Here is a 26,926-nt window from a genome sequence, read left to right on the forward strand (position 1 = left end):
TGAATAATGAAAGACAAACGTACAAGTACAACAACATTTCGATGACAAGTTATTAGGCCTATGCTCTATGTCTTATTTTAAAATATGATTTACTAAATGATTCATTAACAATTAATAGAATCATGCTTTTTTCTTGGCTTTTGTTTCCTGAAAATATTTTAAGGATAGCTGAATTTACATTTAATACCTTTAAGGAAATATTAGCTGTGAAGGGAAATTTAACAAAAGGCTTCCATTAACAGCGAGAGACTTACAAGAAAATAATAATTAATCTGATATCTATTATTATGGACATATTCTTTCTTCCTTGTTGCATTTATCTCAGACAGGATTTCGTTTTAAAGGTATATAATTACACAAACCAAATGTTAAATTAGAGAAAACTCTTCTTTATTATACAACATCGTCCACTGCAACTTGTTTGTATCCGAAACAGCGGCGTTTGTTGTTTGGTCCTGGTGCCTCATTAATCAACAAGCGCTCAGGACAGGATTATCCACGTGCAACAGGGGCACGAGTTTAAATGTTGGGTAAAAATTTCAAAGAAATATTGTTATAACGTTACATTATTCTACGTTGTATATGGTACAAAAAGTTCAAAGAAGTCAAACGAAATGGACTTTGATATGCAGTCCTTACACTGTTGATCGATGACTGTTTTTATGTGATGTTTTAATCTACGTATCATAACCACCGTGGGCAAATAGATGTATTTTGTGAGCTTCACATCCGGCGTTATCCGGTACCAATGTATCTCTATGGGAGCTCCAATAAATTGTTTGCCACGGGCCTCCCACAAGCTTAATCCGGCACATCAAACAATGACCATTTTCACCATTTGGATGGGGGGGGGTCATACCTTCATAATTATTGTTCAGCCTAATTAACAGCCCAAGTTGGAGCGTCAGTCGGTACGCATTTTAAAGATACGTCTCCTTTCCTAACGGATGAGTATCCTTTTTTTCTGGACGTTTCGCTAAGGAGAACGTCCTTATAGAATGAGTCCAGCCTTATTTTGTTCAGTCTTTCCGACTCCCAAGTGAACTCCTGCACTACGGTACCCTAGCTCGTTCACTCTCCATGTCAGATTCCTCGGATGACATATACTCAGTTGACATCACTGCACAGTCTGTCTTTTCTCTCCTCTGACCAGTCTATGTTCTTCATTGCGCTCAATCTACCTTGAAGTTTCTGTAAACAAAGACACAAGAATAAGTATGAATTAGACATAATATAAAGATCAGTTGGCATAGTTCACTTTTGTTGGAAAATGTACTAGCTCCAACTGTCAATCATAGGCGTAGGAGGCGGGGTGGGGGGGGGCTGGGGGGCTGCAACCCCCAACCAAAAATTTTTGTGAAAATTCAGGCAATATGCTGAGAATTTTTCGGGCACCTACTGAAAGAAAAATAATTTGCATTGTGTTTTTCAATGGTTAAACTGATATTATTATATTCATCATTATTGTAATGACTTCCCCAATAATTGTAACCAATATGGAAGGGTAATAACACGCATAGGCGTACAAGGCGGGGGGAGGGGGGGCAGGGGAGAGCGTTTTGTGTTATTTGTTTTGTGATATTAATATAGGCCTAATGATTTTCTTTATTTAGCATCATGATGCCTGAATATTTCCGTGTAACACCACCAATTATCGACATCTTTGGCCACAGAAAAAACGCAGTAAACTTTTTTCTTTTTTGTAACTAGTCAATTGTATACCTGGACATCCCCGACATGAGTGTATATAAGAAACATTTTCTTTTTCATGGATGGTAGGGCGAGTGCCTACAAGCCTAGAAGTACAGGTTAATCATATTCTTTGTTATTTTTTATACTTTATTGTGAGACAAATTGCATTCTCATCCGACACAGCGACATTATCCCGCCTACATGTCGTTGAACAATGTATGTTTTTCTGGGGGTAGCTGAGTACTGTGTTAAAATAATAAATACTTAAACTAAATAGGAGCTTAAAAAATATAGTGTCCTATTTAGAATGTTTAGATGCAACTTGCAAGGCCTCAAAAGTGCCATTTCCGGCAATCTGAGAGGCATTTTTTCCCCAAAAATTTCTTGTACGCTACGCGCCAACTGATGGTGGCACTCTGCTTAGATAATGTCACAGGAACTTTCGGCACAAAAGTTTCTGGCCCAAAACTGAAATGGTCCCGTACGCCTATGATAATACGGCAAATGATTGTATGTTATTGGCATGCGGTGCAATAACCGATGCATGCCAATATGATATGAACATTAAGATGTTGAACACGCGCGGAGCGAAAAATTTTGCTTATATTTTTCGGGCAAGTCTTTACAGCCCCCCCAAATCAAATTGGGCTCCTACGCCTATGCTGTCAATATCTCAAATATGGCAACTTTTGTGAGAAGTTTTAACTTGCAGTAGGCCTATGTTTCAACGGTTTTCAAGAGCAGATTTGTTTATGGGTTGGGGGGAGGTAGGGGGTACGTGGTCGGGTGACGTTCATAATCACAGGGCTAGAACTTGAATGTATCAATAACAGTTTACCCTGGCAAATTGTGCATGAAACATTTTACAGATATCTTAAAGGAGATTATTGTATAATTTCTTTCACTGTCATATTTTAACTCTTTTAATTTCTCGTTTTAAAAGGAACGAATGCCTGTACAGGTCTAGGGTTTAAATAACGGCGACTTTTAGTGATTGAAAAATTACATTAATAAGTCTAGGCCTAGTGTTACGTACCGAACAATCCAGTGGCACAGAGAACTTCGTTTTTGTTTTTTTCGAAAGAAGTTGTTCCTTCTCAGTCAGTAGTGCTCTGAGTGCCTTTATTTCTTCCTTCAAATGTTTGCACCGAGCTTTCTTTAAGTCACAACATGTGCATACTGCCGCGGTAGTTCCAACTGTCGCTGCTTCTAAATGGTTTGTGTTTTCTTTTTCCAATACACGTATAACATTTTCCTGTGGAATATCATTAAAAACTAGCGACGGATGAATTGAAAGTCCTTAATAGGTGTACTTTTATAAACTGGCAACCTTGCTTCCAAGGAGTTTTCTGTTACTTCTGCAATAAACCACGGAAGCCGGAATCATCCATTTTGAATGCTCTTTGCAATGTACAACTCGATTGAGGATCAAGTGCGGTTTGAATCAACCAACGTGTTGCTACTGGTGATACCGCCTCTTCCTGATTTCAAATTCCCCGCTTTCCAAGTAAGCCCAGGCTGTGACGTAATTAACTACTGAATACGTAATTGTTACTAACCAACTGGAGTAGCCAACCAGTGAACTGCAAAGTGACAGACAGTAAACTTTATCATTGTGATGTGACTGGAAATTTCTCTTGCTTATCTGGAAATGGTATTTATAGTAAGCAGTATACATGTATCATACATATATTGCGGTGGGTATTTGTCTACGTTTAACGTGCGTTTCATCGCTTTACGTGCATGATATAGGCCTTGAGTATACTTCTTCGCAAGGGCGGCGGAAGCACTTTTAATCTGGGGGGGCACCGACATCAAAGGGTACTTTGCAGAAATTCGATTGGACTGATGTAGCCTGATATTTTGTACCCTTTATAACTCTTATTGTATTATCTTATTTACGTATACACATCACTCCATCAACGCCCCCCCCCCCTCAAGGAAAATATGCATACTAGCACTGCAATATCCAATGTGCAAATTGGGAAATAAGGAACAAGTTTTCTATTGAGACAAATGAGGTGAAATGATGCTAGTTGCTTATGTAGGAATCTTCAGAATTAGAGTTTATTTCTTGTTAATATATGTCAACAAATTGTTTCCATTCGAAATAACTTTGAGTTTGACTCACATATATTCATTTAAAGTCAGGGGCGAAGCCAGGATTTGCAAAGTTGTATGCACGACTATCTGAGCGGAGCGCCACCATCAGTTGGCGCGGAGCATACAAGAAAATTTTTGGTTTTACAAACCCCTCAGATGGCCGGAAACGGCCCTTCCCGAGTGTTTCATTCTGGTTCCCTGGCCTCTTGCTAACTTGAGACACCTCAATTTTCATGTAGAATAAGGGCACATTTTTAACCCTGAGGAAAAGTGGGGGGGGCACGTGCCCCCTGTGCCCCCCCCGGTTCCGCCGCCCTTGCTTCTTCGAATATCACTTGATGGGCTGAGAAATCGACAGAGCAAATAAACGGACTGTTGAAATCTATCTCTGACTAATCTATGAAAAAGGAAAGGACAACGGGAATCGTAAGAGAGAGCATTTGAAACGGGGGGAGGGGGCATGGGGGATGAGGTTGAAGGTTGGAAAAGGTTTCGCACAAAATTTAAGCAGAAATTACTTAAATTTCAAATATGGATTTGCGCTGCTGTGACCGACAAAGTTTAGCCGAGGTTTTGGAAGCCTGACACTGAGTACCGATTGTTCGATATCCCAGTTCCGAGGCTTGTGCCCCCACCCCACCCCCTGTCCCCGTTTTTAATTAAATGTCCTAAATAGCTATTCTGGACCCGACCATTTCTAAAGCCGCAAAAACGGCATCATCAAGAACCGGCTAATTATATTTTAATTTCTATCTTAACTCGCAGGACTAAACTCGGAGGGGGTACATATAGTTGGATAGAAGGAGAGTTCCACAAATATCCAAAATATGAATCATCTGTAATATAGATAAATTCTACGACCATTCTGGACCAGTTTAAGGGCAAATGTTGTGTCCATGAGGTGTCAATGTGGTCCTCGATCACCTAACTTTCCATTAAAATTAACAGATAACATTCTATAACAAAGGCATATGCAATTAAACAGGTTCATATAAAATAAAGAACGATTCTTTTGATTGACAGTTTCAGTTTACCACACATTGGGGAACCTGACGAGGATGGGGGGGGGCGAGTGGGTGGGGTGCACCACATTGTTGCATCGGGTCCCCAATGTAGTGTTAATGGAGGTCTAATTAAAGTACCCTAATTATTGTAAATGCTCATTTAAACGTCGCAGGTTCTTGGAGGCTCACTTGGCGCAAATAGAAAAGGGAAAACTCGATTGGATATCAATTGACAAAAACTGTGCGATGCTATGTACTCAGTGTGAATCCTCCAAGCCATAGCGTTTTTGTTTGTTTTTTTGTCTTGTCTTCGAAAAGTCTTCAACGCAAAGCGATCCTTTTCACATATCAGTTCCTGGAAACTGCAATTATTATATCATCATTACGTTCTACTAGTCCATAAATTTGTTAGTACAATGTCCCTTTTACGCTTCTGTAGCTCCGTAGCTAGCATCCAACATTGATATTTCCGAATTCTACGGTCCAGCAACAAACATATTCAAATATGTATGGAAGCCGTAAACTGCCGCTGCTAAAACTTGTTGACAATCTCGTGAACTAAAGTTTAAGTCGGAGGAAACTCAATATAGCAGTTTGTCGATCATTTAACCATGCAATTGACTCAGTGACCATATATTAGCTGGAATCTTACAATAAACAATTAAACAATGTGAAGCGTGTCACAGTGACAATTGCATTTGAATATTCACATGTTATTCAGTATATCACGCCTTTTTGACAGTAATCACAAACACATTCTTGCTATATTTTTAGAGACCCACATCAACTACAAATTTAATAAGAGTTATCATTTTAAAAGGTTTGAAAGTCTGATACTCTTCAAAATGCGGCAGTATTTAATTTTTAATTTTTATCAGTTCCATATCAACAGATCACAGCGTAATGATATAGCTACATTCCATTTTTGACATTCAACATATTAAACATCACTTGTGTATTTAACGTTACTTGATCTAGATGTATATATGTATATATATATATATATATGTATATATATGTTTGGGACTTGTTTGGGACTTGCTATTCTGTTTATTAAAGACTTGCATGTGTCTCAAGCATGAATGTATTACCCTCACAGGATAAAACTTCCTGTGTCTCAGGTATGCATTTCTTAAATGGAATTATATAACGGACACAGGACAATCTGAGCTCTTGTATATTTGCATATAGGTGCGTGGATTTTACAAACACCACACGTGAAAATAGGCCTTATGCAAAAATAGGCATATTCCTATTTTTGCATAAGGCTTATTTTCTCAAGCGAGGGCAAAATTTATAATTGTAAGCATGCGCACAGTTTATCCTCGTTATAAGTCATTTACGACATATTTGCAAACAAGGAACATTCAGTTTACATATAGGATGCAATTGAGGAAGATTTTATCAGAAATTACCATCAAGTTCTGTCCATGAATTGATAATGAGTGAAGAGAACGTGAAAAAGAAGGGGTGGGGCAAGCATTGGAAGAATACTCGTGATTGTGGACTGGAGATTGGAATTTGTGAATACTCAAGTAATATAAACCTTGAAAGTTCAATAATCTTTCAAACTACTACATTTTTTTAAATGAAAAAAAAAAATAAAATAATAATCAGCAGTTATTTTCACGACGCTTAAGCGACCACAAATGTGGGAGAAACCCGCATTGCTTCCAAATGCCACCGCCTTTATCCGCCACTCTGCCATAGCACCTGTATATATGTATATATGTGTTGGACTTAAGATTTACTTGTCAATACTTTGCCAAGCTTGGGCAGAATTTCTATATAAGCGTGGGTACAAATCTTAGTCGCACGTAGTATTAATTTCTACTATGAAGGCCCGTTAAAACAAAACAGTAGTGAACGTCGGTTACGTATTATACACTACCAACCTAAGCTTGTTCTCCTAAGCGTACATACACAATTTTAAACTAAGCTGATGGGTACAGTTTCTTCCTCGTTATGATCCCCCACTATAATTTTCAGTTGATATATGTAATCAACATATTAATATGTTAATTAAAAGTTAGTATAGGTATCATCAAACTATATATGAAATTGATCGCAGAGTCAATCAGGTGTAATAGATTTAGGGAGGGGAAATTGAGTGTGGGGTGAGGGGCTTCGAGTTCAAACACGTGTACTCCTTAAAAGTAGTCTATAATGGCCCCAAATTACGGCATGCTATAATTGCTGGAAGTTTTCAAAAAAGTCCTTTCCTGAAGGTGTTCACTCTCCATATTTTTTGCTGACATTATAAACACACACAACAAGATGACTGAAATTCCCAGTGAGGTAAATTTCCTCCAAGGTGGTAATAAAACAGTTTAAGAATTTTAACCAAAGGTGACCATATTTTAATATATAGCATATATGGGACCAATACATCATACTTAAAGGCTTCGAAATAACCAAGTGTAGTTGCATATAACAAGGTTTGAACCTAACTAGAGACCAAAACTTCCCCGTATGCAACACCTTCGAAAAATAAATGAAGAGGCGCGGGGGGGGGGTCGGGGTTTGGGGGTGGGAAAGAGGATCAAGAAAGTACTTAATATATATAGGCTTCTTAAATAGTGCAGTTCCTAAAGGGTCTACTCGTTTGTATTGGGTTTTAATGCCTTCTAAATCGCTTAATTTTCCAACAGTTTCTGTGAAGACTACTATATTTCAGTCATACTTTCTCAAGCGTGGGCACAATAAAGTTACTGTCACACACGCATGTTAACCAATATGTTTATGTGTAGTGTATGCGGCTGCGTACAGTACATATGTTGTCTATGTATATGTTAATCGTACATAGTCTGTATCTGTGACTGTATCTGTGGACTGTATTGGCCGCAAATTAAGCAAGCAATAATTGCTAGGAGTGTTCAAAAAATACTTTCCATGGAGGTCTTCGCTCTCCAAATTGTTCTCAGACATTCTAAATGAACACAAAAGATGACTGAATGTCCAGTGAGGTAATTTTTTCCAATGAGGTAATATAAACAGTTTAAGAATATGGACCACGGGTGACCATTTTTGAATATCTGGCATATATAGGCCAATACAGCATACTTTAAGCCTTCTACATAACCTATATTAGTTGCATATAACAAGTTTGAACCTAACTGGACACCCAAACTTCTCCCGTAGCAACGTTATACCTTCGAAAAATAAACGGGTGGGGGGGGGTGGTCGGAGTGTTTGAAAGAGAATATAAGAAAGTATATGATGTACAGGCTTTAAGTTTGTCTCACTTGCATTTTCCTCATAGGGCCTTCTCGTTTGTACATGGTGTAATGCCTTTCGAATTGTTAAATTTTAGAACAGTTTTTATGACAACTATAGCCTTATATATTTCAATCATACTTTCCCAAGCGTGGGCACAATTCCCTAAGCGTGGGCACAATACGGATAATATGTATATATGTGTGTGTATAGTGTACGCGGCTGCGTGCAGTATACGTTGTCTATGTTTATTTTAATCGTTACGTCTGTATCTAGCCGGTAAGCAATAGGCCCTACCTACAAGTTGTTTTTCATTCTATATTAATCTTCGTGGCATTGTTCCACTAATTTTGAGGTGAATGTTTGTAAAACGTTTCCATGGTTGAATTCAGAGTTCAATAACATTCATTTATAATAGAAAATTTACAATAGAAATGAATGTGGAACACATTTTTGGCGTCAACATGTGTCATTTATTTACACTTGCTTTCCATCGCTGCAACAGAAACATTTGCAGCAATGAATAAGAGAGGAAAGGGAGAGCAAAATCGTAATTAAGTTGTCGCATTCCTGCAGTAACGAGCTAGTACACCGTCTTAACTACAAATTTATAAATGTATACTATGTACCTTGTAAAACTTGTTTGGTAAAATATGTTCTTTACTTTGAATCTTTTACTTGCAATTGTTTAGATTTTACACCCCAATACAAAAACAGTATATCCCGCTCCAAAGGTTTGCTGTTTTGGCCCCTAATATGCCAGGTATTCAAATATGGTCACCTTTGATAAAAAAAAAAAAAAAAATACTTGTATTACCACCCTGGTGGAAATTGACAACCAGTCATTTTATGTGGTTAATTTAGAAAGTATGAGAACAATTTGGAAAGTGAAGACATCCGGGAAGGTAAGTTTTGTAAACTTCTGACAATGATATATAGCGTGCTATAATTTGTGGCCTATGCAGACTACCTTTCATCCATTTAGCCACCGACAAATTGCTCAACGGGCAAGTACCAGGCACGGCGGAATGGAAAAATTATTGGGGGTGTTTTATGCTGCCAAGACCTAGCCCTAAAATATGGGTCTCAAGCCTGCAATTTCTCGGATTGCACGTAAAAGTCTGTAAAAACATTGTAATTTGTATATTCGATGGTGTTTTAAGAGAGTAGCTATTACTCGTAGTGTACTCGCAAAGACGTTTTTGAGTGTAGTAAGGGCAGTGGCGGAGCTAGGGGTATTGGTCAGGGGGGGCAAGAATGGTCTGTAGGGGCGCTTTTGACACTATCTAAGCGGAGCGCTACCACAGGTTGGCGCGGAGCGTACAGAAAATTTTTGAGTAAAGTTACTCCCTAGATTGCAGGAAATGACCCTTTCCGGGCCTTGCTAATTTGCAGATAAACGGAAAATAAATAGGTGTCGTCGCCATTTTGTCGGAAAATTACACCAACAGAATATGACAAATGTCAATAGGTATATGAGAGCGCAATAAAATAGTCAATAATCGCGAATAAGTTAAAAGAAGTGAAAAGCTGAAAAGGGCGCCAGCAGTCCATTTGAGTCCGTCAGGAGGGGGGGGGGGGATCTGCCCCCTGACTGTATATATGGACGCTCCGCCACTAAGTAAGGGGATGTTGGAGAACTGGCTGAAATGAGGCAAGTCATTGGCCTAAGACGAAGTTGTGTTACGCTTACCGGTACTCACACTAACTGCTTCCACTTTTCACGGGGCGTGAAGATGCGGTTGGGGTGACAATGTGGTCTATAGCCAGGGGACGGTCCGAGGGACCAGGGTCCCCCAGCAATTACTAAAATTATTACACCTATATAGTATACGTGTGCATCGGACAGATCGACAAGTATGCATTGAAAAATGGGCAGATGCACGTTTCGGAGCCTTGGTAAATATTGGGGGGGCTTATCATGCATTTGCCCCCTCAACTTTTTCATTGGGGGGGCTGAGCCCCCCCAAGCCCCCCCGGTTCTGCCGCCACTGGCAAGTACTAGCTTTGAAGTTATGTTTTCAGGATCACCGCCCTATAAGTGTGTTACATGTGTACATAATGGTAGCAGTGTTATACATATGAGCTGTTAATGTTACCCTGAAACTGTGGCTTTCTAGGCATTAACCCATCATTTCATGCTCACGACCCGACCTATAGCCAGATTGTTTAACAAGTGAGTTACAACTCCTTGATACGTGTGCGAAAATTATCAATGGAGAAAACAACCTCCCCGTGAGAAAAGAAAACAAAGAACAAGAGGAAAGCAGTCGCTAATTCAGAAAGAGTTACTATTACTTTCAAAAGTATATAGTATTAGTCAGTCATACATTTCGTACGCTATTCGCCGTCACATTATTAACCCTCCTGTTGTCATGTTAGCAGCTTTGACCACGTTTGAAAACAAGCGCATTTTTTCATGCTGGTTTTGCTGTCGTTTGATTGGAGGATGGTCAGCGACTGATCAGGGAGGTCTAAAATATCACCTCCCTGATCAACAGATGAGGGTTGTTCATTGCGGTTTCACAAATTCTCTACAATAAACCAATTGGATGCATTGTTCTGTTTGTTACAGTATAAGGCAGGTCGTATCGTGTATTTTCATTGTTGTATCTGCATATGCATCAAGAAGCAGATAAACCAAACACGTACCATACTAATCGGACATAAATAATTATAATAAATAATAAAAAACGTCAGGCCAACTTACTTTAACACATAAATATTTATACATAGGCAGATGAGGAGACCCGTGTATGTGTCTTCTCATGTTTTCTCAGGATTCCAGCGGTAGTGATAAGAATATCGATCAGCCATGCCATAGCGCCAAACTTTGTGAGGGCGAGCTGTCTGTTGAGGCATTATGCTGGAGGGCCCGCAACGTGAATTACGTAACTTACCAAAATGAGCAACCACGAGGAAATTTGCTGATACTTTCATAGAATTAGCTTGAGGAGTTTTGTTGGTTTGACGGCTTGCATATATGTATATGTTATAACTGAACAAAAGTATGAGAAATACATTGTGAGGTACATGTGGTAGTATGTATGTGCAGGCCATGTACATTCACGTTGAAAGATATATGCTGTATTAGAAAAATGTCTATTACCAGCCTGAAGGAAATTTACCTCACTGGTCATTCAGTCATCTTGTGTGTCCATTTTCTAGAATTTCAAGAGATCAATTCGGAAGAGTTAAAACCTTTCTTTTTGAAAACTTATAGCAAGTACTTTAGCTTGCTATAATTACAGATGAACATATAATGAACAATAGGCAGCTGATTGGCTCGGTAAAAATTACCCGTGGGTACAAATTAAATGTGACGTATATGGGCGTTGTAATCATACCGTAATCACGTTCTGTGTATTATTTGAAATTTCCGACGTTTAAGTTAATATTAATCATCTCTTAAATTCCCAATCTTTATTGAGTCAACGTAAGCGAAGTGTGCAAGTTGATGTAATCATGCTCTACTGACACTCCTGGTGTGTGTATGCTCTGGAAGTTCCGAAGCGTAAGTGAATCATAACCTTCCCGTAAATTCCGAATTCAGTGGAGAATACATTCAACGTAAACGCAATGCGTAAGTTGGTGTAATCATGCTGTAATCCCGTGGTGTGCATGCTTCGGAATTTCCGACGTATATATCCTAAACATGACGTAGCCTACTGTTCCTGTTTCAAAAATATTCATATATGTTTAATACGAACAAACACAGTATAATATCATCTTCGTATAAATAGTATTAAGCATGGCAAGTCCATGTAAACTTGACGTTTAAGTATTTCGTAATCATTACGTAAACGCTGAAATGAACGTATTTGAGTATTTGTAAGTTAATTGTAAATATACAGTAAATTTTTAACTGCACTCGTTTCAGCCAACGTAAATGTTGAAATTTTGTTCATGAGATGCAGTCACAGGGTAATATCATTATCGGGAAGATTGACATGAGAATGGTGTCCAGTGTTTTATTTAATGGTACAATCAACGTTAACGTCATGCTTAAGTTTGGCGTAAGTTTGTGTATCTATGCTACTAGTTTCCGATGTGTTAGATAATCGTAATCCTGTCGTAAATTTCTTTGTGGCAAGATTAAGGTCAACGTAAACGAGAAGAAGAAATAAGTTTTAATAAATACGAATTATTAATTAGTTAATTATTAACTTCCGATATGTAAGTTGTCATAAACGTAACAGAAATCTGTTGTTCCGTGTTTACATTGTTTACGGATGCGTAATCACATCGTAAACACGTTGTTCCAAAATGTACGGGTTTCCGATGTTTAAGGTGACCGTAAGCAAGACGTAAACATCCAAAGACTGTGCTTATGATAACCTAAATGAGTGTCTTTTTCCTGTGGTAAGCGGAGCGCCACCATCAGTTGGCGCGGGGCGTACAAGAAAATTTCTGGTTTTGATACCCCCAGATCACTGGAAATGACACTTCTCTGGCTTGAAAATGACCAACCAGATCTACACTTTGCCTGAGAACCAAGTATTTCCCAATATTTTTTTGCCCCATCCATAACCTTTTTGAAGATTGTCACCAGTCACACATCATGCTCGACCTCATCGCATCTCCTGTGGATCATTGATTTTGTAGGTGATTCTACGTCGCGGCCCACAATACCCGTCAGCCCCACTTTTCAAGGTTTTTAATCCATTATTTGTTCAGAATTTGAAACTTCACATTTCTCGTGAATAAATTCACTTCAATACATACCCATACTGTTCTAAGCAGAGCGCCACCATCGGTTGGCGCGCATCGTACAAGAAAATATCTGGTTTTGATACCCCCCAGATCACCGGAAATGGCAATCTCTGGCTTGAAAATGACCAACCAGATCTACACTTTGCCTGAGAACCAAGTATTTCCCAATAGTTTTTTCTTGCCATCCATAACCTTTTTGAAGATTGTCACCAGTCACACATCATGCTCGACCTCATCGCATCTCCGGTGGATCATTGATTTTGTAGGTGATTCTACGTTGCGGCCCACAATACCCGTCAGCCCCACTTTTCAAGGTTTAGCCCATTATTTGTTCAGAATTTGGAAATTCACATTTCTCGTGAATAAATTCACTTCAAAACATACCCATACTGTTCTAAGCAGAGCGCCACCATCGGTTGGCGCGCATCGTACAAGAAAATATCTGGTTTTGATACCCCCCAGATCACCGGAAATGGCACTTCTCTGGCTTGAAAATGACCAACCAGATCTACACTTTGCCTGAGAACCAAGTATTTCCCAATAGTTTTTTTTTGCCATCCATAACCTTTTTGAAGATTGTCACCAGTCACACATCATGCTCGACCTCATCGCATCTCCTGTGGATCATTGATTTTGTAGGTGATTCTACGTCGCGGCCCACAATACCCGTCAGCCCCACTTTTCAAGGTTTAGCCCATTATTTGTTCAGAATTTGGAAAATCACATTTCTCGTGAATAAATTCACTTCAAAACATACCCATAATGTTGCCCATAATTTCATTTACTGACAACCAATATAGAAAAACCTCCTTCAACCCCTAACAGACCGCTCAAAATTGCACGAGTTGAGGGACGTATGATGAAGCATGTTGATCAGGGAATTTTCGAAAATTCAGACACAGTTAATTTATTGGTGTACAAATATTCAAACCTCTTATAACGGCTACTATAAAACTTTGATCGTTGAAGGAAATGAAAAAATACCAGATATTTCCGAAAACGAACACTACACACATAGACAGTTTGGAGGCTGTTCATGCTGGATGGCCATATTCATGCTAACTGATATGATGTGATATCTGCTGTTTGCTTTACAAATTCAAATAACTGAAATAAATACCTTTTATCTGTTTATTGTGCAATTCCCCACTTTTCATTTGGAAAGACGCAAAGTGTCAAGTTCATTGTACACTGCAGGCTTCGATTCTCTATCTGCCTTCAGCTAAGGGAAGATCTTGTGATTTTCATCCCTAGATATCGCTAGATATTACTAGATATCCATACAGTACAGTGTCCTTGGGATTTCTTGGGATTTTTCAGGGCCTGGTCTTGGTAAATTGCAAAATCGTGCGTGGTCACACTCCATGTAGGTCAGTGCACGACCTCTAGATGTCACTAATACACAACCCTGATCACTCATTATCAATGAAGTATCCATGAAGTGGTGTGTTGTCGGATTTTGTCAAGGTCTTGGTACTACGGGCGAAGGTCATTAATTAAGTTTAGTAACTCAATTGGGAAGCGATTAGAGGGGGTGGGGCATTATGGTTGTGGGGTGCGCGATTTCATACAGATAGGAACAATGTCAAGAAGTGATGGGTGCAGCCCCCCCCTCCCCATGATACGTCCTTGGATACACTCCATGATATTCACTTGAGATGTGCTCAATTCTCCAATCGCATGCGGAATTTATGTTTAGATTCATTGTATCAGTCACAGTACTAGGTTTGGGGTAATAGTTAGCATTCAGGTTGGAGTGTATAGCATTTTATCTCTGGATGGCAGTGTTGCATCGAAGGACATAAGTCTAGTGCAGTTCGCATATAGATCCTGGTCTAATTCCGAAATGCGTCATGTTCCCCGACGACTCGGTCGAGACCAGCCACATTTGTTTTCATATCACAATTGTACAAGCGTTATTATAGACCATATGTAGTATATATATATTCATTAGTGAGAGAGGAAAAATGGAAACGTCAAAAATGGAGTTGTCAGTCTAAGGGGTAGGGTGAGGCGCATGCCCCTCCGAAATCCTCGATCCGTCACTGGCTACCCTGTGTATATAATAGGGTTCAGCGCTGTAATTATGTCACTGTTCCTCTTTCTCTTCCCGGTGTCTTGGCGTTTTTCTTCTACTCCCTCCTTTTCAACTTTTTCTCTCTTTCTTCTTTTTCTCTTCCCTTCCTTCCCCTCCTCCTCCTCTTCCCCCCCCCTTGTTTCTTCTTTTTTTTCTCTCCTTTCTTTCTTACCCGGTGGGCGCGCCCCCAACGCCCCCCCCCCCCCCTGGATATGCGCCTGATACTGTACCTAGGGATCAATCTTTCCTGAATGTAAGAAAGCCAATAATGACTGGTAGAGTCAGTTGTGCCATGTAAACTTGATCCATAATTAATCAGAATGTGAAAGTCGGTGAACATCTGTACTGTACATCGGCTGGGGATGGTGGTGTAAATTGTGCACACTGTTCTGTCAATTAAGAGGTCATCACTCCTGCATCTCTCAGAAACCTCATAAATAGGTCTTTCCTGGACACATATTGAATAGCACTTGTCTATGTGTTCTCAATATACTGTAGGAAACACTCCCTGTTTAATTTCCCATAGGAGCAGTACTCTATGACTCACTGACCAGAGTGAGCAGTTTCATGCAAGCCATGATACATGCCTGTCTGTTCTCTTGAGAATTGAAGATGAATGCATTCATTTATACCCTTATACAGTGTTTACATAGTACATAGGCCTACTCATTCTTACCCTGGTCAGCAGTAAAATTTAGTTGTAAAAACCTTTAAGAAGTGCTGCAAACATGACATGTATCTGACATTTGTAAGATTGCAAATTTGGATGTTCTATTAAGTCAATCCCACCCCCCCTCACCCCTCCCGTCCCCACTACACTGGATGTTCTTTCAAAAGGCTAGTTTATCATGAATATCCTGCTTACACTTAGATCCCCAGTGTGTGATCATGCCGTTGGAATTAAGTATAAAGTGTTATGTGACCAATACAGCTGTCTTGCCATATGTATAAAACTATGTCACATAATTTGTGTAAATTTCCCAGCAGTGGTGGAGCTAGGGGTATTGATCAGGGGGGGGCGGGCGAGAATGGTCTGTAGGGGCGCTTTCGACACTATTAGCCCGGTAGCCCAGTGCACTTTGATCAAACGAACGAGGTACCAATATTTGAGTATTGGAACATTTGGGGAAAAACCCAGTATATCCAAAAGTGGATGTCTGCCGGGGTCCCTCTGCTGCATGTGGCCCCTGGAGCCGGTTAAAGGGGGCCCAAAAATGCATTTGATCAAACGAACAAGGTACCACTTGAAACCAATGTCAACTTAATGCATGAATGCCACAAAGTACTGAATGGCCCATGCCAGACAAATTTTCTGCTGCAAAGGGCCCGCCAGACGCCCCAAAAGGGCTCCTAAAAATGCATTTGATCAAACGAACGAGGTACCACTTGAAACCAATGTCAACTTAATGCATGAATGTCACAAGAACTGAATGGCCCATTCCAGACAAATTTTCTGCTGCCAAGGGCCCACCAGAGGCCCCCTAATATGGCCCAAATGCCCATTATCGTAGCATTGACCCAGATTAAATATGCAAGGTACCACTCAAAACTGGTTTGGAACGCTCGGGTTAATCTTACAGACTATGAAAATCATCATGCCAGACAATTTTCTGTTGCAAAGGGCCGCCAGACTCCCAAAAGGGCCCCTAAAAATGCATTTGATCAAACGACGAGGTACCACTTGAAACCAATGTCAACTAAATGTATGAATGCCACAAAGTACTGAATATATGTATGTATGTACGTATGTATGTATGTATATGTGATCTTCCCGCAAGCAGGAACTCGCGAAAGAAGCCATGGAGGCTTGTAGACTCGCAAGCTGACCGAAGCCAATCTCTCGGCACACATCCATTTAACGTCCATGACGGGAAGTTGTTATTGAACAACACCCTTGCCAGACGACACACATTGCTGTCGGCGAGGAATCGAACCGGGGATCTCATGACTGGGAGACGCCGGCGTTAACCACTAGGCTATACACTCCGCCTAATGGCCCATGCCAGACACATTTTCTGCTGCCAAGGGCATGCCAGACGCCCTTAAATATGGCCCAAATGCCTGTTATCGTAGCATTGACCCAGATTAAATATGCAAGGTACCACTCAAAACTGGTTTGGAACGCTCAGGTTAATCTTACAGACCATGTAAATCATCATGCCAGACAATTTTCTGCTGCAAAGGGGCCGACAGACACACTAAATAAAGGGCCCCCAAATGGGCTATGATCAGTCATAGTTGGTACCACACAAAACCAATATCAAATGAAAAGGTACTTTCCACAAAGTAAAGGAGCTGCCAATGCAAGACACATTCTCTTCTGCATGGGTCCCACCAGATAGAAAGAATAGGTGGCCCAATGTGGCCCTATATATGGGTCTAAAGAATTGGATATTGATGCAGACTATACATGTGCCTTGTAACATGACATTTCAAGCTCATGATTATATCATTTCCAGCATAAATTGGTTTAAGAAAATTGGTTAAAGAAAAAAAATTGGTTTAAGAAAAAAATATGTATAGTATATACTAGTACATAAAAGTGGTGACAATATATATCCAATTCTACTGTACTCAAGATGATTATATGACTGGATTTTAAGCAACAGCTAAAAAAAGGGTTACCATGGTAACACAACATATTGTAATAAGCAAACAGTTTGCCTGTTTGCCTGTTTCTCCCAAAACACAACTTACAGAATATCTGCTGTAGGCTACTCCCTCCTTTCACAAGATAAATCTCACTATCTGTATGTCAACCCCTCTCCTTATGTTCCCCTTATCTATACTCAAACCACTATGGAGTTAATGTACACAAGACCAGTGTTTTAAGACCAGTGTTTTATCTTATTTAGCTATTCCCTGCTCTAAGCAAAATAAAGATAACCCTTTCACCTAAGCCTCTAAATATTTTGGAATTTGCTGGTCTGTGCAAGAATTACAGTTCCCCACATTATAATTCTAACACTCTGAGAAAGAGTTGCTTAACTCTTGCCTGGTATCTGTAATGTACATGACTTGTATATCTACTGGATGAAAGATTGGGCAAAGTAAACTGTTTCCGATATGGAGGTGGATGAAATTCCGGAGATTCACCATGCGGGATCATCTCACGAGGTAGGCATACATGTAAATCATTTCGCAATGTTTTACTAACTTAGGAATTTACTCACTTTCCTATTCAACAATCAACGTTAACAAATGATTCTTGCAATTTGGCTATGTACGAATAGGTCTAATCAAGTAAAGACTCATGAATGATAAAGTATAACAAGCGTCATTTGTTTAATTATGTTTTCGATACTATATAATTTCACCTAAAGATGTTACATTGTTTAGCACCTACAAGAGTCTAAGGGCATCGTCCACAGAGAAGAAATGCTGTTGCTAATAATAAAGGGATGCATTGACAATGACTGATGATACTTTCTTCCATTCAAATTCAAAGTTCAAAAATAAAAACTGATTGACAGGATATATTTGCTCTATCTACTAATATTCCACTTTTCCTGTGTTTGTTAGATGTAAAAGTTTCTTTTATACAACAGTTAATTCAGGATGTTCTTGATTGTTATAGATTGGTTTCTTGTGGTATCTTAACTATTTAAACTGCATCAATTTTTTTACATGTGGTGGGCCGTTTGCAGAAGAAAATTTGTATTGCATTGGCATTTCTTTACTCTGTGGAATGTTACAAATGTCATGTCACAAGGCACATATAGTCTGCCTCAATACACAACTCATTAGGCCCATATAGGCCCATATATAAATTTTTTGAGTAAAGATACTCCCTAGATCCCCGGAAATGACCCTTTCCGGGCCTTGCTAATTTGCAGATAAACGAAGAATAAACAGGTGTCATCGTCATTTTGTCAGAAAATTACACCAACAAAATGTGACAAATGTCAATAGGTATTTGAGAGCGCAATAAAAAAGTCAATAATCGCAAATAAGTAAAAAGTTTTAAAAAGCTGAAAAGGGCGCCAGCAGTCTATTTGAGTCCATCAGGGGGGGGGGGGCATCCGCCCCTCTGACTGTATGGACGCTCTGCCACTGGGTCCTAGTTGATCTGTGGTCATGAATGAACAGCTTTTTTAGGGATCTACTACCCCTTTGCAGAGCTTATCTTGTAAATTTCTCAAACACAAGGTCTTTAAACTTTTGATGGTTAAGATCTGTATTGAACTGCAGAACAAATTTACCATGGAAAAATCTCAGGATCTCCTAGGTTGGACCTGCACTCCTTCAGGGTGTCCACTGTAAACAGAGAAATTTTGTTTTTTCATATATTGTAGTTGTATGTTTTGTGTATAGTGGAGGTAAATTACCTCAATCTGTGGCCATTTCCTGAAATGTCACAGCTGAATGTATTGCCAGCGCATTGTGAAAGAAAGTTATGTTTGAGTCTTCCTAATAAAGAGTTAGAAGATTGATTTGAAAATTTATATAATTTGGGTTCATTGGAATTATATCATTGTATGGCAGCCTGCAGCAATCAGGCTATCAGGATATCTCAGAGCTCAGGTGATGAAATCATCATATCAGCTACCAGTATGTAGAATGCTGGGGGCCTTGCAAGACTTATATGTGTTTGCTCTGTGGTGCTCTACATTAAGCAAAGCAAGTCTAGCAGCAGCATGTCAAGTTCTTTTCCATTAAACCTACATCTCCCATCATTACCTTATAACAAAGTGTACAGTACTTTGACTTCAACCTTCTTTCACTTAAATTCATTAGCAACATAATGTGCTACATCAGCATATTTTTAGGCCTGTCTGGATTTTGTATGGATTACACTGTTTACCAATTGTAACCTACACTTGCATCAGTGATTATTCATTCAATGCTTGCCACACATGGCAAGTGCCATCAGCTACCATGATGTTGATGAGCCAAATGTTGGTAAGCTGAGTTGACCAAATCTGTCTTATTAATCTGACGAAGAAAAATTGCATTCAATAGTCATGAAGAAATGTTCCAGGAATGTATAGTACTTATCTCTAGGCCACTGCCATCATTAAATTGAATTTAGCTTCTTCTGACTTGATCATACTTTATTGAATTGTTTGTACTTGTTTAACTGACACTTGACATACCGTTTGTTTTTATATATCTCATTAGAACTGGATTGACAATACAAAAACAAAGCAAGTCAGAAGAAAATTTGGCAGCCGCAGCAAAGCACCTTCACTAAACCAAGGAAAAAGAGTGCCTATAGCTGCTTCATGGCAGAGCATATTTCAGAACATGGTGGGTAGATATGAAGTTCATAATATTTGAGTAGTCAAGAAAACCCAACCTTGTTTCTGATGCAAGTCACAAGTCTTTTGATTTTATTGTTAGAAGAATTGAGCAAACATCCAGCTTTATTAGTGGCATTCTTTATGGTGGTGTTGAAGGAGGTGGCTTGCACCCCCCCCCCCCCCCTCTATCCTTCCCAAAATCACTTTCCTTGATTAGCTGTGACATATGGAACGCGAAAAGGGCAATCTTATTTCGTTGTCTAAACTAAGTTTGTTGCTGTCTAAACTAAAGTTGCTGCTGCTGTTTTTACCATGTTGTTGCCTAAACTTACGTTGTTGTCTAAACTTACGTTGTTGCCTAAACTTACGTTGTTGTCTTAACTTTCGTTGCTGCCTAAACTTACATTTATGTCTAAACTTTCGTTGTCTAAACTTACGTCGCTGTCTAAACTCACGTTGATGTCTGAACTCATGTTGGTGTCTAAATTCACGTTGATGTCTGAACTCACGTTGATGTCTAAAATAACGTTGGTGACTAAATTCACGTTGATGCTCAAAATTACGTCGATGCCTTAACTTTCGTTGATATCTAAACTTCCGTTGCTATCTAAACTTCCGTTGTTTAAACTTTCATTGTCTAAACTTACGTCGCTGTCTAAACTTACGTTGCTGCCATCGGCGCTGTTCAACAATTGCTCAACCACGTGACGTAAACATAGCTCGTTTCAATTTTTCGCACGAAATTTAACACCAGCGCATGAGAATGCTGTTATGCACTATATAGGCCTCAGACTACCACCACACCCGGGTCCCACGAGCCATATTGGTACTCATACTTTTCTTAGTCTTACTACCAGACTCAACAATGGAAAGAATTTTAATCAGTCTAGACTACCCACAGCGAGTGGTCGAGAACTTCGATCGTGAAGGGGTAAGCCTTTAGTTACCAAAGTGATTGGATTAAATGGCCTAGGCCTAGTGCCTTATCATTCACATTAATCAATTGTAGTCCCCAAAGTGCGCCCTGATTAGCTTGGGCTATGATAGGCGGAATTAGTCCTACTCCCAGTAGTTCCCCTAGGCTTTAGTTCGATTACAAAACTAAAAATCCTCATCTCTGTTCAAAATGATTAGGCCTAATGCCATTTTGGGTTGACCCTTTTGGGCTGCTGTCATTGGTGTTTCAGTATTCTAAGAAGTACTACTAGTAGAAGTACTAAAGGCCAGGCCTACATTACTAAAAATACTACTGTAATCATCTGAGTAAGTTTCATTTTTGTCTCTCTTCATGTTAATAAATGCATTTTTGGCCCCCAATTAAGTATTATGGGACCCCCAGGTTTACCTCACGAGATGTGCCCCATACTGATTTGTCAATCTTGGCCACGTTAAAACGTCATACATCCATCAAACCCTTTGTCTATTTTCATGTGATTAAATCTTCTGGGCCCCCAGTCGTAACCAATAAGAGCCTCGTGGCTCAGATTGAAAGTAAATTTGATTTGAGATTGAGAAGTTCATCTCTATCATGGTGTAGGCTACATGAATGTGTCCTCATTAAACTTTGAGACACAATGTGGTGGATAAAACTTAAACTTTACACTTCACAGTTAATAAACTTAATGAGGTTTATCATGATGCTTGATGTAAAGGGACCATAGCCAAATCTAGTGACAGCAGCCCCCTGGATAAATACTACATATTCAAACATAGCTTCAAATATAGGCTAGCTGTCAAGAACAACCTACTTAAGTTTGAGAGGAAGCAGGTTAAGTGTGTCTGTAGGAATATGGCCAGATAAGGCTACACCTAATTGTTAGGATGGTCTGTTGTGAATATCCTTAAGCAATTAGTGTTATCTTCATTGTCTTCAATTTTTTTTTTGAGGCCCAGAAGGAAACAAGCCGGTGTTTGCAAGAGTTTCCAGTACTAGCATCTACCATGCATTAAATACCTGGATTAATGTAGCAAAATTTTAAGTTTTATGGTATTTACTAGATTTAGTACGAATTGTTTTAATAGAAACTGGTAAAGCAACTATGCCTGTTTCAATGAGAATCAACATGTCAGTATTGGCATAACATGCTGAAAAGATTTAATTAATTAGATTACTGATAGTGGTGTCAGAACATAAAAGATTTATTGCTAATTATTCCTTATGTATTGCAACAGGTTACTACAGGAGCTGTTCAATTGATGTCAGCTGATCAGCTTGATAGGCTGGGAGTTGAAGGGATAGGGAGACAAGCCATCTTAAGAAGCAGATGTCGAGCTTCAGCATTGAATGTTGAAGGAGACAATAGAGAGAGAGCTGGTAGGCCTTTGTTTTTTGTTTCAATTTTTACAGTGTACACTGTACTGCAGTAGCTTTCTTTGCTTTGAATGCAAACATGTACATATGCTTGCTTTTTAACAGCAATTAAGGTTTGGTTTTTGGAATGTAAACACTTGTATTGTATGGGGGAACATATGGTCCAGATGGTAACATTTTGTTTTTGTTTATTTGTTTTGACATGTTTACACTATTTGATTAAACAGACTTGCAGTGATCCTACTCATATTGTGCACAATTGCCTGCACTCGTGAGAATGGATTTGTCCTAGTACTCTTAATTTTTGAAAGTTACTGTATAAGCAAATTTATAGTGCTAATGCAAAATTGTGTACTCAGGAAAGAAGGTATGTACTCGTACTCAGATACCCTTGTTTACATTCTCATGAAATTGTAATCACACTACAACTACTTCCATCTGATCAAGTAATGTTTGTTAAAAAGGAAATGTATCACCATGACTTTAACTTCCTCTTTAAATTGACTCATCACTTTTTCTGTGAGTAATACAATGGCTATTTATGAGCCTGTCAATCATTCATTTCAGAAATACTGCATGGGAGTCTACTTGCTTCATTGAGTATTAATTCTCAAATGTTACCCATATATACTGTACATGTCATCTTCAAATATTACAAATTACCTGTATTGCAACCTCATCATTAACATTTGTTTCTAACATGGTAGCCCAAAGAGAAACCAGTCGGTTATTTCGTCCATACAGTGTGCCCGCTCCTAATCAAAGGAGGAAACGATTGTTGTCGCTGACAGTGATGTGTCTAGCTCTGCCATCTACAGTAAGTATCAAATGAGTTAACATTTCTTTAATTTTGTGATTTTCAGGGAATATTACTGTTTAAAGTGACAAGCAGGACCCTTCCCTCATACTACATTTTGTGTAAATAGGGTCATTCCGTGTCAAATCACAAATGGCTGTTGCTGCATCCTCTCCAAAAACAGTACTACTGTATGCTTAAACCTAGCAGTAATACACACTGTACAAGTACACACTGTTCATAAATGTACTGTACACACTGTACATGTATGTACCAGTTGACATTCATTTTTAATATATAGTAAAGTCTTTGAATTAAATGAATTTAACCAGAAGCAGAGAAGTACTTTGTAAATAGTATTTGTTTCAATATCTCATTGCAATCTGCACAGTATTGAATTGAATGACCTTGAAGTACAATACCCAGGCTCAAAACATGTGGAAAATCAAAAGAGACAAAAACATTTTCTTGTAAAGGAGGATTTTCATTTCAAAATAAGGCTAAACACCCTCCTGAAATTTTGTGTACCAACAGGGTGGTACTATATCTCTTCCAGAAAAAATAATCAGATTTTTCCAACATATATTTTTTAGTTATTGGCTGTCAAAGACGACCTCTTTTGTACATCGGCAAAGTTCCAATTGACTACTGTATGCATCGGGCTAATAATATTTACAAAAACAGGCCAAAATAATTGAAATTTATTATTTATTTATTTCCAAGATTTCATCTGCAGTGAGGATTGACTATATCACAGTGTTCTAGAAATGTATCAATGAACACACACACTGGAGAGATATTTCTTGATTCTTGTGATTGTAGTGATGATCATTTGAGTGAGCTGTACAATACATATGAAAGAAACATTCACTGGAATAAAATGTAAAGAAATTAGAAAGGTATGGTATTCAACAATTAAGAAAAGTTGCACCTCTCTGTCAGACTGTTCATTATGTCCATACATATTAACACAAACAGTGAATTGAACAGTGCATAGTTAGAATAATAATCATGATCAGACTGGGAAAATGTTGTTTTACAACGCTAATTGTAACCATATAAGTTGAAGAAGCATGGTGGCTTTATATCAACTACATCTCAAATTGTTCAGTTTAGCACAAATTTGGATTTTTTTGGGGGGGTCTGTTTGTCTACTAGCAATAATATGCAAGTATGATAATTACTGAAAACATTAAAACAAGTAAAACATAATTTCCCCATTGCAATACAAAGCAACATTATTTGCATGTAAAGTTCTGTTTTAGAGGAGATGGTATTTTCTCATGTTACATCTAATAACAAATTCACAAGAAAAAGGGAATTTCCATATCATTACTTCTACACTATACATGTAGTAGGTTGCAGTGTATCCAAATTCACTAACCCTGCATACAGTCAAACTATCCATTTCTGCAACTGAATTTGTCAATAAATAAAGATGCACTTCTATGTACTGTTCAATGCACAAACTGTACAGACATAGTTTTTACTGTAGAAGGTGTTGATTGAGGGACATCAAGAGTGCAGATATTAAAAAGACAGGGTATCTCCTGTTATATCTGCATTGAGTGCTGATCTCGTTATGAAATGATCTAGAAAATGTAGTACAGGACCGATGGAAAATTACTCTTTGATGTTTTGCACATTTTATTACAGGCTGTTTAATGTGTACATTGTTCGTTATTACAGAAAATAATCCCCTCAAAATTCCAGCAAAAGATTTTGCAAGCGGCTGGACTTGGAGAAAAAAAAATTTCGGTCTCATCTTCTAAAACTGCAGTGGAATTGCAAGCAAGACTAATGGAGGAATTCCCCAAACTAAAAGATGCAGGAGGTTACGAATATCTCCGAAGTACGGCACAAACAAAGCTGCTAGAGAGCATTTCTTTGCCTGCTGGAGGAGGTTACTCTGCAGCAAACCTGAAGTTTGTAATGAAACAAGCTCGGATTTATTTGAGACCAATACAGGCTGAATTGGATCTTTCAAACATGACGGTGAGAAAAAGGGACCATATTTTGCTCAGCTATTTATATATTTACTGTTTTAATATTGCTTTTATTGTTCACTGGGTTGCTCTGAAGCCACATTTAAAGCATATGATTGCGTTACAATATGAGAGATTGCCATTGATAGCCATGAGTTTCAGGGCTTGGTCCTCTCATGTTTGTTTCTTACATTATTTGATTTTTTAGAACTCAGCTGACCCATGAAATTAATATATTTTACCTACTGAATTCCCTCTTTGTTTACCTTCTTGGCTTAAGTTAGCTTTCTTCATGGTGACTTGTTTTTGGTAGTTCCATTCAAGAGACACTGTTTTTGGAAAATCAAATTTAGGTATATGAATCCACTTTCTCTACAGCATTATGTGGTATTGGCCTATAGTTAGTGTCGGCATGCTTCTTTTTTCTTTTTCATAGTTTGTGATACATAGTTAAAACAATTTGAACAGTTCTGTATTATTCTGTGTACAATTTTCTTCCCCCACCTTTTTCTTTAGCTTTATACTTTTGACAACACTATATTGCTAAACTTAAGATAAACAAGTATGAACCCAGTAGTTGCTTATTTAAGAAGGACTACAGTTGCTGATATGTTTTACTACAACTCCATGCTAGTTATATGTAAGGTAATATTTTTCTTTCCTTTTTATTATGCTAAGGTTGATGAAGTCACTGAGGAAGATGAACTGATGATTGAATGCAATCAATGCCAGATGTTTTTTGCCCAAACAAAACTGAAGAAACATGTAACTCAGCAAGGGCGGTGGAAGCACTTTTAATCTGGGGGGGCACCAACGTCGAAGGGCACTTTGCAGAAATTCGATTGGACTGATGCAGCCTGATATTTAGTACCCTTTACAACTCTTATTGTATCATCTTATTTGCGTATACACATCACTCCATCACCCCCCCCCCCCCCAAGGAAACAATGCATACTAGCACTGCAATATCTAATGTGCAAATTGGGAAACAAGGAACAAGTTTTCTTTCGAGACAAAATGAGGTGAAATCATTATAAAGTCCAAGTCCCTGCACACGCGATCGATACATGCACGAAAGCAAATGAAATATGTCAAAATACGAAAGGATGGGGTAGGTTAAGGGATATTAAAACTAAACTCATTATTCATAGTAGGCCATAAATGGCTTCTGCTTATTACAAAGTCACAATGTAATATAGCAAGGCATTTTTGGAAATGCATTAGGATTTTGTTGGCAAATTGAATATGCATAATGGCACTCACCAGAATGTTAGAAGCCTTGTGGTAGTAAACATAGGTTTAGGAGGCGGGGGGGGGGGGGGCCCAACCCCAAAATTTTGTGAAAATTCGGGCAATATGCTGAGAATTTTTCGGGCACCTACTGAAAGAAAAATAATTTGCTATGTGTTTTTCAATGGTTAAACTGATATTATTATAATCATTATTATTGTAACGACTTTCCCAATAATTCTAACCAATATGGAAGGGTAATAACACGGCAAATGATTGTATGTTATTGGCATGCGATGTAATAACCGACGCATGCCTATTTGATATGCACATTAACATGTTGAACGCGCGCGGAGCGCGCGAAAAATTTTGGTAATATTTTTCGGGCAAGTCGTTACAGCCCCCAAAATCAAATTGGGCTCCTACGCCTATGGTAGTAAACATTTAAAACTTCCCGAAATATTTCATTCGACGTGGGTTTCGCTTTGTAAACTTTTTTTATTTAGAAATTTTTATGTAGAAAAAGGGCACATTTTTAACCAGAGGAAAAGTGGGG

The 26,926-nt window shown here is 38.7% G+C and overlaps 1 protein-coding gene across 1 annotated transcript in view; it reads left to right on the top strand.

Annotated features, from left to right (window-relative positions):
- Positions 1-25,938, top strand: part of LOC139968152 (uncharacterized) — a 92,567-nt gene extending 66,629 nt beyond the window's left edge. The window contains exons 7-11 of the mRNA XM_071972547.1: positions 19,927-20,055; positions 22,221-22,362; positions 23,067-23,176; positions 24,845-25,150; positions 25,819-25,938. Of these exons, the coding sequence (XP_071828648.1) occupies positions 19,927-20,055; positions 22,221-22,362; positions 23,067-23,176; positions 24,845-25,150; positions 25,819-25,938 (807 nt within the window). The remainder of the gene's footprint in view (positions 1-19,926; positions 20,056-22,220; positions 22,363-23,066; positions 23,177-24,844; positions 25,151-25,818) is intronic.
- Positions 25,939-26,926: the final 988 nt, after the last annotated feature.

The sequence above is a fragment of the Apostichopus japonicus genome, chromosome 5, assembly GCF_037975245.1.
Source record: "Apostichopus japonicus isolate 1M-3 chromosome 5, ASM3797524v1, whole genome shotgun sequence".
In the NCBI taxonomy this organism is placed as follows: domain Eukaryota; kingdom Metazoa; phylum Echinodermata; class Holothuroidea; order Aspidochirotida; family Stichopodidae; genus Apostichopus; species Apostichopus japonicus.